The sequence below is a fragment of the Protopterus annectens genome, chromosome 12.part0 (assembly GCF_019279795.1).
Source record: "Protopterus annectens isolate FY-2018-M chromosome 12.part0, PAN1.0, whole genome shotgun sequence".
Lineage (NCBI taxonomy): Eukaryota > Metazoa > Chordata > Ceratodontiformes > Protopteridae > Protopterus > Protopterus annectens.
In genome coordinates, this window is record NC_056746.1 from 1,514,476,587 (window position 1) to 1,514,492,632 (window position 16,046).

General features: G+C 42.2%; 1 protein-coding gene across 1 annotated transcript in view; it reads left to right on the forward strand.

The window, feature by feature from the left end:
* LOC122817266 (MYCBP associated protein) overlaps positions 1-16,046 on the forward strand; it is a 2,683,797-nt gene that overhangs the window by 2,210,866 nt on the left and 456,885 nt on the right. Inside the window, exons 14-15 of the mRNA XM_044090481.1 lie at positions 10,888-11,037; positions 15,203-15,324. Coding sequence (XP_043946416.1) covers positions 10,888-11,037; positions 15,203-15,324 — 272 coding nt within the window. The remainder of the gene's footprint in view (positions 1-10,887; positions 11,038-15,202; positions 15,325-16,046) is intronic.

Genomic DNA, 16,046 nt, shown 5'->3' on the forward strand with positions numbered 1-16,046 from the left:
TAAATAAAATAAATAAATAAATAAACAAGCAGTGCTAGACATTTCAAAATTGCTAGAAAAACGGGCCATCCAGCCAGTCCCAGCAGACCAGCAAGGATCCGGAATTTACTCCAAATTCTTTTTGGTGCCAAAAAAGACAGGGGACTGGAGACCCATTTTGGATCTCAGCAGGCTAAACAAGTCTGTTCAAAGAACAAAGTTTCGGATGGTCACGCTTCAGTCCATTCTACCCTTTTTGGGTCAGGACAATTGGATGTGCTCCATAGACCTTCAGGATGCGTACTACCATATCAAAATGAACAGGTGCTCCAGAAGGTTTCTCTGCTTCCGGCTAGGAGTCAGTCACTATCAATTCAGAGCCCTGCCCTTTGGTCTCACCACAGCCCCCAGGGTGTTCACCAAATGTATGGCAGTGGTTACGGCTCACCTGAGGTGGCGAGTATTCCAGGTGTTTCCATATCTCGATGACTGGCTCCTCACTGCTTCCACCAGGAATCAGCTGCTATGAGCCAGGGATTATACTATCCAAACTTGCTCCAAGCTAGGTATATCAATACATTTCGAAAAGGCTGCATTGTTGCCTTGTCAGTCTATTGTCTGTATAGGCGCAAGCTTAAATACAAAAGACCTGTCTGCAAGACTTCATCTCGACAGAGTGTCAGACATCTGCCGACACGTGCAGGTCTTACTACAGTGCAACAGGATTCAGGCCAGATTTGTACTAAAGACTTTGGGCCTCATGGCAGCAGCAATCATACTAGTTCCACTGGCTCATTTTCACATGCGGCTTCTTCAGTGGATGCTTTTTACTCAATGGTCCTTTCAACAGCTCCCAGTGTCTCACAAGATAATAATCACTCAATCATGCAAAGATCACCTGGCTTGGTGGATGGTCTCCCCTCTAATACTCCAGGGCAGACCGTGTGTTCTTCCTCCTCCTGTTGCCACAGTGACCATGGATGCCTCCCTGATCGGGTGGGGGGGGGGCATTTTCAGGGCAGGACTGTCCAGGGCACCTGGCAACCTCTAGAGTACCATCTGCACATAAATGTATTGAAAATGAGAGCGGTGCTTTTGGCGTTACAAGCTCTTCAAGACTCTCTACCAACCGGGACTATTGCAATTCAGACAGACAATATGTCTGTAGTATGGTACATCAACAAGCAGGGCGGAACCAAGTCCTATCCCTTATGTCGAGAAGCACTTAGACTCTGGCAGTGGGCGATCTCCTCTCAACGGTTTCTGATAGCAACGCACATCCCCGGGAGGTCCAACGTCATAGTGGACAGGCTAAGCAGAGCTATTCTCATGCCTCACGAGTGGTCTCTCAATCAATCAGTAGCGGACAAAATCTTCCGCAGATGGGGTCAACCTTGCTGCAACCTTTTTGCAACTCCTCTCAACAGCAAGTGCGATGACTTCTTCACTCTCTTCCCCCTTCCCGGGCACTCCCTCAGAGACGCTGTAGTTCACGATTGGCCCTGGGGTCTTCTGTATGCATTCCCACCTTTTCCCCTTATTCCCAAGCTAATTCAGAAAGCAACCGCATTGAAATCCAGGATGATCCTCATTGCCCCTTACTGGCCTCGACAAATTTGGTTCCCATTCCTGCATCGTCACTTGCTGGAGCAGCCGTGGAATCTGGACCCAGTGCCAGACTTCTTGGTCCATCAGTCGGGCGGGCTGCACCAATCCCTTCAGTCCCTCACCCTCACAGCTTGGTTGCTCCACTTCCAAACTTAGCCAGCCTTCTGCTAATTTCTCAGCCGGTGCGTGAAATCATACTTTCTTCGCACAAATCTGCCACCAGGAAGACTTATGCTAGTAAGTGGAAACATTTCTCTTTCTGGGCAGAGGCTAGGAATATTGACTCCTTTACAGCCCCTGTCCATCATGTTTTAGATTTTTTAGCAGAGCTCTTTCAAGCTGGTTCCTCCTCTGCCACCATTAGGGTCCAATTAGCTGCTATTGCAGATTTCCATGCTGGCCTGTCAGAAACGCGCATCATGTCCCACAAACTTTGCAAGGCCTTTCTCAAAGGAACTTTGTTGCTTAGGCCCCCGGTCAGAGATCCCCTGCCTCTGTGGGACTTGAATTTGATATTGGCTTCCTTGATCCCCCCCCTTTGAACCCGCGGCTTCCTGTTCCTTAAAACTGCTCTCTTGGAAGACTCTCTTTTTGGTAGCCATCACATCAGCTAGGAGAGTTTCGGAACTTCATGCCCTCTGTATTCATCCTCCTTATCTTGTGTTTCATAAGGACAGAGTTTCACTTAGGCCTAATCCTTCATTTCTACCCAAGATACCTTCTGAAACAAATCTGAATCAGACTATCGATCTGCCTGTCTTTTTTCCTAACTATTCGAACAAAGCTGAACAAAATTTTCACCGCTTGGATGTTCATAGGCAATTACGTTTCTACTTGGACAGGACTAAGCAAATAAGAAAATCAGACCAACTCTTCTTATCCTATGCCAAGGGCAAGCAAGGACTGCCAGTTTCCAAAGTAACCTTATCCAGGTGGTTGTCCTCTATTATTACCTTGATTTATCAGCTCAGACATAAAGAACTCCCTGCTAAACATAAAGGTCATTCCACCAGAGCTTTAGCTACATCAGTAACTTTTCAAGCAAGACTACCAATGGAATCTATTTGTGCCGCAGCCACTTGGGCCACTCCTCATACTTTCATTTTGCATTATAAGTTGGATGTGGCCTCTAGGAATAAATCTGAGTTTGGTTCCACTGTGCTCAAGAGTCTGTTCCGATGAGCCACCCAGGACTAAGGTGCTAGGGACGCTGTCCCATCCAGCAAGAATGAAGGAGAGATAGACAACTTAACATTAAGAAGTTATGTACCTACCATAACGTTCCATGTTAGTTCTCTTCTTCTCGCCTTATTTTTTGCATCCCACCCTCCTTCCCCCTAGCCTGGACAGACCGAGAAGAGTCCCCTTTTGAGGCCTTCTTCCTCTGGACAACTCTGATGTACATTGTGTCCTCCTCTGTCCTTGTACTATAGTTTTTCCTTGTGGTTGGGACAGGTGTCCTTGAATCTTTCCTTGGTGTTAGCTCTGCCAAACGAGATCTGGGGATCTGATGCCTAGCATTGTGGGATATAGGGAGGGCCTCGAGCCAGTAAATAGCTTTGAAGCTTTAGTAGATTGCCAAGTCAGAGCCGAGGATCGGCTCCGAACCCCATCCAGCAAGAAAGAAGGTGAGAAGAAGACAACTAACATGGAACGTTATGGTAGGTACATAACTTCTTATTCTTTCCCTTTCCCATCTCCTACTGTTGGTAGAACATAAGTACCATTGCTTGTAAATTTTTTCCTATTTATTCTTACTTTGTTACCTTTATAGGTACTTGAAAAAATACCATTGTTGGTATCTCTTGTCTTCATTTAGTTATTTAAAAAAAAATCCTTTAACTTTCTTTTCCCCTTTTCTTTCTTGCCAAGTGACTGTTTGACAGTTGCTTACAACCGTTATTATGGCAAATGAACAAAAGCAACAACCTTCCCCTGTTAAATCTGTTAAAGGCACCTCAGGGTTTAAAAGAAATCCAGAAATGTGAGTCCAAGATGCCTAATTCTGACAGTCACACTTTATGTGCATATTGCCTGGGAAAGATTCACCAGCAGGAAGATTGTTCAATCTGTCATGGGTTCTCTACACAAACCCTGACTGAAAGAAAAAATTATTTAATATTGAAGGGATTACTTAAAACAGGATTTGACCAGGCCTTATCTGAGTCCAGAACTGAAGCTAGCACTTCTTCCTCATCTTCTTCATCTTTTTCGAAGCAAAGGCCTTCTTCAGTTCTAAGGTCCTCAGAACCATCTAAGAAAATGCCTAAGTCATCCTCGGTACTGAAGAGTTCCTCGGCACCAGAGGATTTATCTAGTTCCAGATCTAAGCTTCTTTTGGAACCAAAAACAACTTCTGCACTGACAGATTCTTCGGTGCCGAAATTATTACAGTTGCCAAGGACTGAATACTCTCCTTCCATTGACCCCTTTAAAGACAGGCCAACAAGCCCCTTTACGGAAGTTTGACCCCCCCCCCCAAATCTCCTCCCTCATCTTCTATTCGTTCTACAAAGAGTCTTTCTGAGGCTGATGTATTGAGACTGGTGGATCAGCTCCTGACAGCCAGGAGATTATCCTCGGTTCCTAGCCACACTGGCCTTGGAATTAGCCTAGCTATAACTCCTCCATACCCTCCTCCTCCAACTCCTGTTGAGACTTTGGAGCCCTCCGTTCCAACTCTCCCAGCTTCGACTGTCTTGGTTCCAGTAGCATTCTATTCTCTGGTCCCGAGTGTTGTCTTGAGTTCCTCCGAACCTTCAGCACTGGGGGGGCTCCCGGGATCGTGATTCTCTGGTTGGGTCTGAGGAGTTGGATCGATTTTATTTCCTTTGGAACCATCCATGTCCCTTGGTACCTCAGCCTTTGTAGGATTGACCCAGGCTTCTGTTCCAGAGGCTGCCTCCTTGGTGTGGCGTGTGACTCTGGTTCCGAAGGAGACTTTTTTGGTTCCGAGCTCCCATCCCTGTATGGGGGGGCTTTAGGATAATGGAGAAGGCATTGTCCATTGGGGACTCATAGTCTTTGCCATCCCTGTCGGGACAGATTTCTGCTTCCTCTTGGCCTGAGCTACCATCAGTTTCATCCCCTGGACAGAGGGCACAGAAGTCCCAGGTGACTCCCACTTTAGTGGTCTCCTCTTTGGATACTTCCCCGGATCATCCCTCCGAGAAAGTCCCTGTGAAGAAGTCCAAGAAGAAGCTCCTGGATTCCCTAGAAGAGTCCTTCACTGAAGATACTGATTTTGATGAGGGGGAAGGTTCCCTCAAGTCACCCCCCCCCAGTGATGTTTCCTTCAGGAACATCCTAGAAATCCTGAAACAGAGGGGTGGCTGGTCCTCTGTTCAACCTTCCTGAGTGTAATCAGTATACCTGGAGGCTTTTCGTACCCAGCCTTCTAATTCTTGGACTTCTCCACCCAAACAAGGAGTCTAGGACTATGGATAGATTTGGGAAGCACATTTATGCTTCAACGACCTTCGCTCTAAGGTTCTTGAATTACATGGTGCACTTTACCAGATTACAGGGAGATTTGATCAGAGCTTTTAGATACTCTCTCAGGAGCGATAACTGAAGGGGTGCATGACAAAGTTACCTCTCAGCTTGCAACCCTTGATGCTATCTCCAATTTGTCCATGAGGCTCATTACCCATGCAGATGAAGGGACAACTAGAGCAGTACCCTTTTTGGTCCCAAGGTAAAAGGCACTCTAGCCAGATCTAAGAAAGATGGCAATACCTTGTCTGCCGCAGGCATACATTTCTCCACTCCTCAAAGACCATATTCTAGGAATCAAAGAAGTGAGAGAGTATGGTTTAAAAAATCCAAAGGGCCTTTCCAAGACTCATGAGGCAAAGATTTCCCCCAGGGCAGAGAGGGGAAACAATAGTAGATGCTGCTCTAGGGGAAGAAATGGACCGCAAAATCAGGGGTCCAGAGAATCTTTTTCTGGAACTTCCTATCAGCATCCCTGAATGGGGGCCTAGATGCATTCCTCTGGAGGCAGTCGGGGGGTGGGGGGGTGGTGGTGAGTATTCCTGCATCAAAATGCCTGGCAATTGATAATTTCGGACTGATGAGTACAGCGAATAATATCCAGAGGTTACAAAATTCCACTTGTTATGAGTCCAACCCCCCCAAGAAACACTCCCAGATGTTCCACCCAATCAAAGGGAAGTAGCAGTCTTAGAAATTCAAAAACTGCTCGACAAAGGAGTCATCCAAACAGTCCCACCAGACCAAACAAGCTATGGGGTTTACTCACGATTCTTTTTAGTGCCCAAAAAAAAACAGGGGACTGGAGACCCATTTTGGATCTCAGCCAGTTCAACAAGGCAGTCCAGCAAACCAAATTCTGGGTGGTCTTGGTTCAATTGATACTTCCTTTCTTGGAAAAAGACAACTGGATGTGCTCTATAGACCTCCAAGATGCATTTTACCACATAAAAATGGAAATAATCTCAAGGAGATTTCTGTGCTTCTGGCTAAGAGCCAGTCATTTCCATTTCAGAGCATTGCTCTTTGGTCTCACCATAGCCCCCCCAGGGTGTTCACCAAGTGCATGGCAGTGGTTGCAGCCCACCTCAAACTGCAAGGTTTTCGAGTCTTTCCATATCTTGACAACTAGCTCCTCACTGCTACCACCAGGGATCTATTAGAGCAAGCAAGAGGCTACACCATAAATCTTTGTACATCTCTAGGCATAAGGATAAACTTTGAAAAGTCCAGCCTTCAGCCTTCTCAGCAACTGGATTTAATTGGAGCTCATTTAGACACTGTTTCAGGTATTGCATCTCTCCCACCAGAGAGACTTCAATGCATCAGATTCCAAGTCAGGCAGATTTTTCAGAACAGGGTTTCAGCAAAACTGTTTCTTCAAACATTAGGTTCCATGGCTGCATCAATCTCTCTAGTTCCTCTGGCAAGGTTTCATATGCGAATCCTGCAGTGGTTACTAGCTTTGCAATGGTCTCTGATACACCAACCAATGCCTCATCTAATTTTGATCACCAACCATTGCAAACAGGATCTCAAATGGTGGCTGTGGCTTCACACTGACCAGATTCTCTTAGGTTGGCCATTTACTGTTCCTCAGCCCCAAGCCACAGTGACCACGGATGCTTCCCAGATGGGGTGGGGGGGCATTATCTGGGAAAGAGAGTCCAATGCACATAGCCTCAATTGGAGACCAACTTGCACATCAGTGTTCTGGAAATGAGGACAGTGCTGTTAGCATTGCAAGCATTCCAAGATGTCCTCCCTTTCAGGACAGTAGCGATTCAGACAGACAACATGTCGGTAGTCTGGTATATAAACAAACAAGGGGGAACCAAATCTTTCCCACTCTGTCGAGAAGCAGTCAGAGTTTGGCAATGGGCAATTTCTTCTAATCACTTTCTGACAGCAATGCACATTCCAGGAAGTTCCAACATAATAGCGGACAAGCTGAGCAGAATGATTCTCTTGACTCACTAGTGTCTCTCAATCCTCTAGCGTCAAACAAGATTTTTCACCTTTGGGCCCAACGTTGCTGCGACCTTTTTGCCTCGCTCATGAACAACAAGTGCAGAGGTTACTTTGTCCTAATCTCCCCCTCTGTGGGAGTCTCCCGGAGATGCTCTTCTCCACGATTGGCCTCCCGGTCTGCTATATGCCTTTCACCCCCGACTCCTCTCATATTGCAATTCCTAAAGAAAGCCAAAAGGACAGAGGACTCAATAATCCTCATTGCCCCCTTCTGGCATTGACAAGTTTGGTTTCCCTTCCTTTGGCCTCATTTAATATAGAAACCATGGATTTTGGACACATCTCCAGATCTGCTAACTCATCCAGAGGGCATGGTTCATCCAAATCTCCAACACCTTAGGCTCACTGTGTGGCTTCACCAATTCCCATGAGTGCCAGGCATCCTTTACTCTTCTCTCCTGTCAACAAATTATTATTCCTCATCACAAACCTTCGACTAGAAAACTGTATCAAAGCAAATGGGAGAAATTAAGTAACTGGGCCTTGAACAAAGGGCTAGACCTTTATACCAGTCCCATTCATGAAGTCCTAGAGTTTCTAACTACACTATTCCAGTCTAGTTCCTCCACATACTTGATTAAAGTCCATCTAGCATCAATTTCAAATTTTCATTCAGGCCTGAATAACTCTTCTCTAATGTCTCACAAGCTTTGTAAAGCTTTCATAAAAGGACTCATGATACTTTAAACCTCCATTTAAGGACTCAGCTCCCCCATGGGATCTCACTGTTGTTCTGCAGGCCCTTACAAAGACTCCTTTTGAACCATCAGCATCATGTGACTTGAAATATTTGTCCTGTAAGACTTTATTCCTTGTGGCTATCACTTCTGCAAGAAGAGTATCTGAGCTTCAGGCCCTATTCTGCAAATCACCCTACTTGATTTTTTCATAAAGATAGAGATGCACTCAGAACAAATCCATCATTTTTACCAAAGGTAGTATCCGAAACCAACATTAATCACTCTCTATAATTGCCAGTATTTTTCACTACTTTTTCTAACAAAGGGGAATATGTCCTTCATTTACTAGATGTGCACAGACAACTACATTTTTATCTTCACTGGACAAAGGATTTTAGAAAATCGGATCAGCTATTTGTAGCATTCTCTTCCCTCCATATGGGGAATCCATCTGCTAAGGCTACCTTAGCTAAGTGGATTAGAGACTGCATCACATTTATTTATCACTCTAAATGCTTCCCAAACCAGTTCAAGCCCATTCAACAAGAGCTGTGATGACATCAGGAGTTTTTTATGCTAGAGCTTCTCTAGACGACATCTGTGCAGCAGCCACATGGTCTTCTCATCATATTTTTATCACTCATTACAAACTAGATGAAGTCTCAAGGGGTCGAGCTCAGAAAAGGTGTTTTGAAAGGCTGCAAGGAAAACTTAAGTTGAGCGGCAACACTGAATTTCTTTCCTTAACCATGCCATCCATCATTGGATGAAAAGGTTGTGTAAAAAGAAACAAAACTTTTCAGAACATATAGAAAGTTATGGCTTCTTTAAAAAGCTAAATAGTAGGACAGAATGTGAAAAAAGGAAGAAAACAGTTATGTGCATAAAGTGATGAGTGGCAGAGGAGAGCACTTGAGGATGGGATTTTATGTGTGTGTGTTGGGGTGGGTGAAACAGTACGCAGTGGCTAGGGCTCCATTTCATCCAAGTCCAGACCTGTACATAGAGCTGTTGTAAAATATCATTGATGCAACTAAATAAGACTAACTGTAAATGTCCCTTTGTGAGATGCACCAACATAGTGTGGTACATAATCCTGTTGTAATATAAGAGCATTGTAGCTGCCAGTCAGTCTTTGTGTACTATTCCTAAAACTTTTGCAGCATGAATTAAAAGATTGGTTGCAAGGGGTGGCAAAAACAGGGTGATACTTAGAATTGAAGTCCCCAGGTGGTCCCCAACTTGGCATTTGCTGGGGAGCCCCAGAATGCTAACACTGGCCCTTGCCCTAGGTTTTTTAGAAAATTTGTCATTAAGGTTTTTAAATATATCCACTTATTCTACAGGAGATCTTTCACTTTACAGGTCCTTCCATGACTAACTCTACATCTCTTGGTAAGTTACCTGTTTTGGATTTGATGTCTGAGAATAACTTTACCTAGCCCATCAATATCTGACATGAGGCACATTTTTCAGTCTGCTCCCTCTAAATCACCCAGGTATTGTTAATCATGCTAGGGCATTACCTCCAGTTAGAAAATCAAATAACATTGCAGTTGAGTTTGTACTATGTCGACTTTGTAAAGCTGAGATCACTATGTATCATTACAGTAGTATCGGTTCATTGAATGTGTTTGCCATGAAATATTCAATGCTGGGGGCATTATTGTATGGATGCAGTCACTCTTTGCAGTTCAACTTTAAGGACCTTCATGACAAAAACAGACTGTCCTGCCTATGGAATCACCCCCTCCCAAAAATAATAATAATAAAATCTGACTTAATTTGGCTTAGCATCTCATGGACAAGACTCTGTGTGAATCAAGTTTCAAAGGATTAGGACTCAAGTATTAAAAATACCCTAGGGCCATAGCTTCAGCATTTTTTGAACATATTATAAATATGTGTGAGTGTTTACTAACCAGTTTAAGGTATTCTTTAATTAAATACAGTTTTGTTGACATCTGCAGAGGTCATCATAACAGTCCCTCCATGTTTTACATTTACCTACTGATTAAGTTATAACAGCCTGGTTTGTGGTCTTGAGCTGTCAGTCTTCTGCAAAACTTTACATGATACTCATGTAATATATTAATTGAAGAGACTATCAAAATGTATACTGTTAGGTAAAGCTGAATACAAGTTATCATAAAGCACTGCGGCACAAATATGCAGATGCTCTTGTTAAAACCATTAAGTTCCATGTCCTGCTTGCACCTTGCTGGAGAAAAAGCCTGTGGTGATGAGACCTACACAGCAGTAACACAACTACTGCATTATTTTTGTTAACATTTAAAGAACCAAATAATAGGTTCAGATGAAACGTTAAGTATTTACTTTCCTGTATTACAGGTTATTAGAGAGAAAAAATCTTTGAAATTAGAAGCTATGACTACACAGTTATTCTAATTGTTAATCATTTTATTAAATAAATACTCTATAAATACACTGCATTCTGCACTGTTCCTTAAAACTCTGCAGAAACGTTCTTCATATCTAGTTGCAACATAAGACTGTATGTATTGTGCATCTTGACAAACAGTTCTGTTAGAATCAGCTCTCAACTGCCCAGATTTTCACAGAATGCCCAGATTTGTCCCTTGTATTTTTGGTCTGTTCTTCATAAAATTTGTGGTTCTCCGGCAAATTACTGAGGATTGAATTCAGTAAATAACAACAGACATTTGAGTTTCATATTTCATAACATTTAGAAAATGCTGGGGAATTTTTGGGCCTTTGTCCTATTGTTTTTTGGATTTGTGTAGCTTTCTTGTGGTAAAAGATTGAGACGCATGGAGAATGTGTCAGTCTCTGTGACATAATGACAGCATTGTTTTCTAATTTGGCATAATGTTTCTGTAAGTTTACTGCACAATGGGCTTTACCTTTCTGGACAGCCAGGTTAACAAAGTATAGCAATTAAAAACAAAAACTATAGTGTCTGATGAACATTTTGCAGCTAGCTAAACTGAATTAAGTGTCATCTACTGCTACTAACCAAGAACTTAAAATTAATTTTGACAAACGTTAACTTGTGAAATATTCATGTTCTAAATCTCAGTGTTTCATCATGATTCATTATTTCTTCTTTTAGCTCTACTATAAGCATTCTGTTGTGAAAAGCATGAAGGATCTTTGGGTGCAATGCTTTCAGAGCCACAAGGATGGTGAGAGTGTGGGTCCTCAGAGCCCAATGGCAGGAACGGAATGCAGCTGGAATCTTTCTGTCCCTGATTTCAAGCAGGTAGGCATGGCATATATGCACAGAACAGAGTGGTGCTATTACATGTATTTAATAAGCTGTTGTTAATTAAGATATTTAATAGAATGGTGGTATCAGCTGAATTAAAAAACACTGTACTATTATTTGGATACATATGGCAGAAGGAGAATATAAGGCTCTTTAGTCTGACTTTTATGTGCACCCAACATTCTTCCAGTCTCCTGCTGTAAGAGTCAGATTCCCAACAAATAAAACTCACTTCCTCCTACCCTACTGTTTTATTTTGTTCTTCAGTCTCTTATCCTCCTCCTTTGATGTTTCTGGGGATGATACACATTATCAGTCCACCTGCTGACCCCCCCTTCCCCTTCCTATGCTTTAAGTACCAGAGCACTTGGGTCTATATCAGAATCACGAAAGCTGTCTTTCGCGAATACATGTTCATCAACACATAAATGTTGAAGAACGAGAACAGTGAAGGACAACAACGGCAAAATTGAGAATGCCGAATGGATTTTCTTGGCCGGCAGGGTGATCATGGGGATGAGGAAATGAATCCTTTTCCCCACTGTAGTGTCAGATCGGAGTTGGTATATTTAAGCAGGGGGGGTGTAGAGGGTGCAGGGGGGCTTACCCCCCTGCAAAAATATTTGAAAGTGTTTTAGGAAAGGTTTGTTCAGTTAGGTTTACCTTACCTGTATGGCGCTGTTACTTCCGGGAATGCATTCGACATTCTCATGTTCGCTGTTGTTGTCCTTCGCTTTTCTCATTCTTTGACATTTATGTGTTGATGAACATGTATTCGCGAAAGACAGCTTTCGCGATTATAATATAGACCCGAGCACTTACACAAGTTTTGATCTTTCCTGCTACCTTTCCCAGTGCTTTGTTTGCACTTCCTTTTATCCCTCAATATGTCTAACATTCTCCTGTATGAAAGTTGCTACTCCATCTCCATTTCTGCCTTCTGTGTACCCAATCACCTCCATGAGTCCCCCTCTTTTCACCGGCCCATGTTTCTGTGATGCCATCAGTGGCCACCTTCTCATCCTGCATCTCTGCTTACAACTCACTCATCTTGCTGCCCAGACTATTTACACTGCAGACCAAGACTACACAGCCACACTCTGAGTCACCCTTGTTTCTTCTTGTCCTTGTTCTGCATCTCGGTTTGCCTATTATCTATTACTCGAGTACCTAATGCCTTCTTCTTCTTCCTCCTTAATGCTTCCTTGCCCTTCCTTCTTATTTTAAAGACTCAAATATTGAGATTTACCTTTCCAACATCCCACTAAGTATCACCCTCCCATCTGGGTTAAGATGGAGTTTCTCTCTTGCATAAAACTGGTCTTTCTGCCAGGTGCTCCTCCATCCTTTAAACAGCCCAAGCTTCCTCCCTTGTGCATTGCCATGACCTGTTACTGAGGACAAGTAAGATGGTTTTGATGACTAGAGAATTCAGTCTTCACTTCCCTCTTCTTACCCTTCCTTCTTAGCTTAAAAGCTTAAGTGTTGAGATGCACCTTTATAACATCCCAGCAAGCATTACTCTATTGTCTGAGTTAAGACAGACCCTGTGATTCATTAATTCCTACACTAAGTATACACCATTGTATGTGAACAGACAACAGAACAGATTTTCTTGCAGCCTTAAATATTGAGGGAGATTCATAAAGGTTATCACAAAGTGACTACATGTACACTTAGTGTAACTTTTCTGAGTAACTAGGAGGTGGTAGGGATATTCTTGAATACAGATCTTGTACACTTAGTGTAGACATTAATGAATCTGTCCATTAGTATCTGTCTTCCATAAGCATGTCTTTCTGCAAGGTGTCCCCTATCTTCCTCCAGTCCAGGCCTTCTTGCTTTGAGTACTGCTACAATCAGTTACTGTACTCCCCATTCCTCTCTTCCTTAAATGTGCAGGCCCATGTACAGGTGACACTTCTAAGAATGCTACCTCCAACTCCTTATCCTGCTGTGTCTCTGCCACCCCATGCCCTCTTTGCTACCACTTCAGATATCTCCTGTTGCAGGTCATTAGTGCCTTCATGCACCACAGCATGTATTCACCTGTCACCCTTGTAATCAGTTTTGTCACCTTCTTCCATGTCTGAATCTGAACAGTGAGACTGGTTTGACTAAACTATGGTCTCACTTTTCTTGGTTACCCAGATTTTTAATCCCCATTGTGACTGAGAATCTAGTGAGCAAAACCATCTTACTTGTCCTCATGTTTGCTGTCATCTCCTTCACTTCCTGTTCCATGCCAGTACCCTAAAATCTCTAATTTTCCTTCCACTTTCTCCCCGTCAGCATTCTGTGTACTAGTTGCCTTCTTTTCTTTTCTACATCAGATCCCTTCCCCATCATTTCTGTATTCTTTCTAAAAAATCTCTTCACTTTTCTGACTTTTATTCCCTTTACCTTTCCCATGTTGCTGAGTATCCCTTTGTGCCATTTTCCCTCCTGCTGTTTCCTTGTGGTGTTGGCTGTTACAAAACAACCACTTGCTTTTCTCCACTTTGTCAGTTGTCACTGCTTTTTACATCTGTCTTTCCGCCCTAGATTTCTTCTCTTTGTCTTCCCTTTCATGGCTGTATCGCCCACTTACTGCCTTCACCTTAAGCCATGCCTACCAACTACTCATACTCCTTTCCAGCCCCACTCTGCCCTTAGCTACTCCATTGCTATCTGTACCATTCGTAGTTTACCACAAAGCTCCATATTCTCCTGCAGAGCACTCATCTGCCATCTCAAAATTGCCAGAGACAAACAATTGTTTCATATCCTGAGCACCCCAGAAATCTCTGTCTTAAGATTCTTACCCAATGTGTGCTTCATCTTTTCATGTCCCATTCTTAGATCCCTCACCTTTTCCTTTTTATTTTATTTTGTAGATACATTTTTATAATCTAGTTAGGTCTTTCTGTTTCAAATTTTAACCTTAATCAGCTAAGCAAATGACAGACAAGTGGCAAACTGAAAAGTAGTTAAGATTAGACAATGGGCAGTTATCCTTTAATTTGCCTTACAATTTTTTATTTATGGACAAAGGGTCAGCTATGTCCACCAAGTAATCAGTTTCACAGGGTTTTCAGAAACAGTCTTCTCACATTTGGTGCTGCTCAAATACTAGAGAAGCTTACATAGACACGCCATTTATAAACAATCAGTTTACACCTACTGTTCGTGTACCACAGAAGTAAACAAATAATAAATATTTATGTGTACTCCTTGAAGGCTTGTGCTGAAGCGCTGGAGAGAGAATAAATTCTGTTGACTGGTCCTGGTTCCTGGTTGTTGTATTTCTAAATAATAAATATTTTCCTGCCTTACATATTTGCAGGATTTAAAAAATGCAAGAGTGGATGGCTTAAATAATAGGCCTTATTCTCGTGTTATATACTAACTATAAATCATATCAGATGAATTATATAGTAACTATAAATCATATCAAATCAGTCAAATTTGCAAGGACTGCCACCTTAAATCATTGTATAGTGAACTGTTCTGTAACATGCTATAATGTGAACTGGAAATCAAAAGTTGTAAATCAACACACTAAAAAAACCTAAAATTAAAAAGTGACCATATGTTACTTTGTGATTTAATCATAAGCGGAATAAACATCTAAGATAGTCCTATAATAACAGGCCTCAAATCTGTTTTCAAATATTGCACAGCAGCTGTATGCCAGGGATAGTCTTCAGTTTAAGGAACTAATTCACTTTTGAACTGACTACTCTGACATATATTGGACCATGAACATGCATGCTCAAAGTTGCAAGCAGCTACATGATACGCCAGTAATCTAAACTGTAAATCTAACAACAAATCCTTAATAAATAATTAACTCAAAAATCACTAGCACTGTAATAAAAAAGAAATAATAATATTATCAGCAAATAAACATATCAGATGAACCTGAAGATGTGGATCATCCCTAAATTTTTTCTGTTCTCTTTTCTGCTGCTGTTCTGTATTTTGTTGCTTTTTCTCAAGGAGGCTGAGGTCCATTAAACACTCCAGTGACAGGAGAGCTGATTAACATACACCTTGCGTGGTATACTTGCTGTATAAATCATGTTATCCCCTCCATCTGCTATTCACCATGAAAGTACATTGACAAAATCTGGATTATGCAAGCCACCAAATTTACAAGTGTTTTTTTTTCAAACAGGCATTGCTGTCAATCCCAGATGAAGCCTCCCGTGATGAAGCTTTGGCATTGCTGAATATGAAATTACTTGAGCTCTGCTCACCACAGAATGATGGCTGGCATGATCTGCTTTACCAAATTTGGTAGGCTCAATACTGTTGTAAGGGCGTGAATGGTGTGATCTACTTTGTTTTTCACTTCTGCCGAACTGAATAAGTACGAATGTTTGTGTCCTCCATGTCACTCACTTTATCACAGTCAGTGCTGAGAGATGCAGCAGTGAATGGAAGGATATGGTTTTATGCCGATTACCTCTTTTGAAATAGCATCAAACAAGGTTAACTATTAGACTCTGACATATGGAATGAAACTGCCTTACAATAAAAAGCTAGATACAGTGGTTATGGATGGCAGATATTACAGCTAGCTGAGTTGCTTTCATGATATCTCATTTATTTAACTCAAGTGGTTTACAATAGTACATGGGTGCTTGAATACTAATACCTTTGTGTGTTAATTATTAACTGCATTTTGTTGCTGTAGTAAAGCCTAATGGTTCTATAACCTTTTTATAGAAGAGGCCAAAAGATTATAGGTTCATAGTTAAGTTTTAGGCTAGCTGCCCTTGTGGGCTATTTTAAGTCTTGTCATTTTTCCTTTTTGTGTTCAAATTAAACTATCCCGTTTGGTTAGAGAACGACTTTACCCATCCCATGGTCGATAATTATATATTATCCATAATAAGAATAATTGGGATCATGCCATAGATAACTTGAGGGGTCCCATGTGTAGGATAATGCATTTAGGATCGGCCTCTGTCCATTAGTAGCACAGGGGGCAGTCCTAGGGTACATTTTCTGTTTCC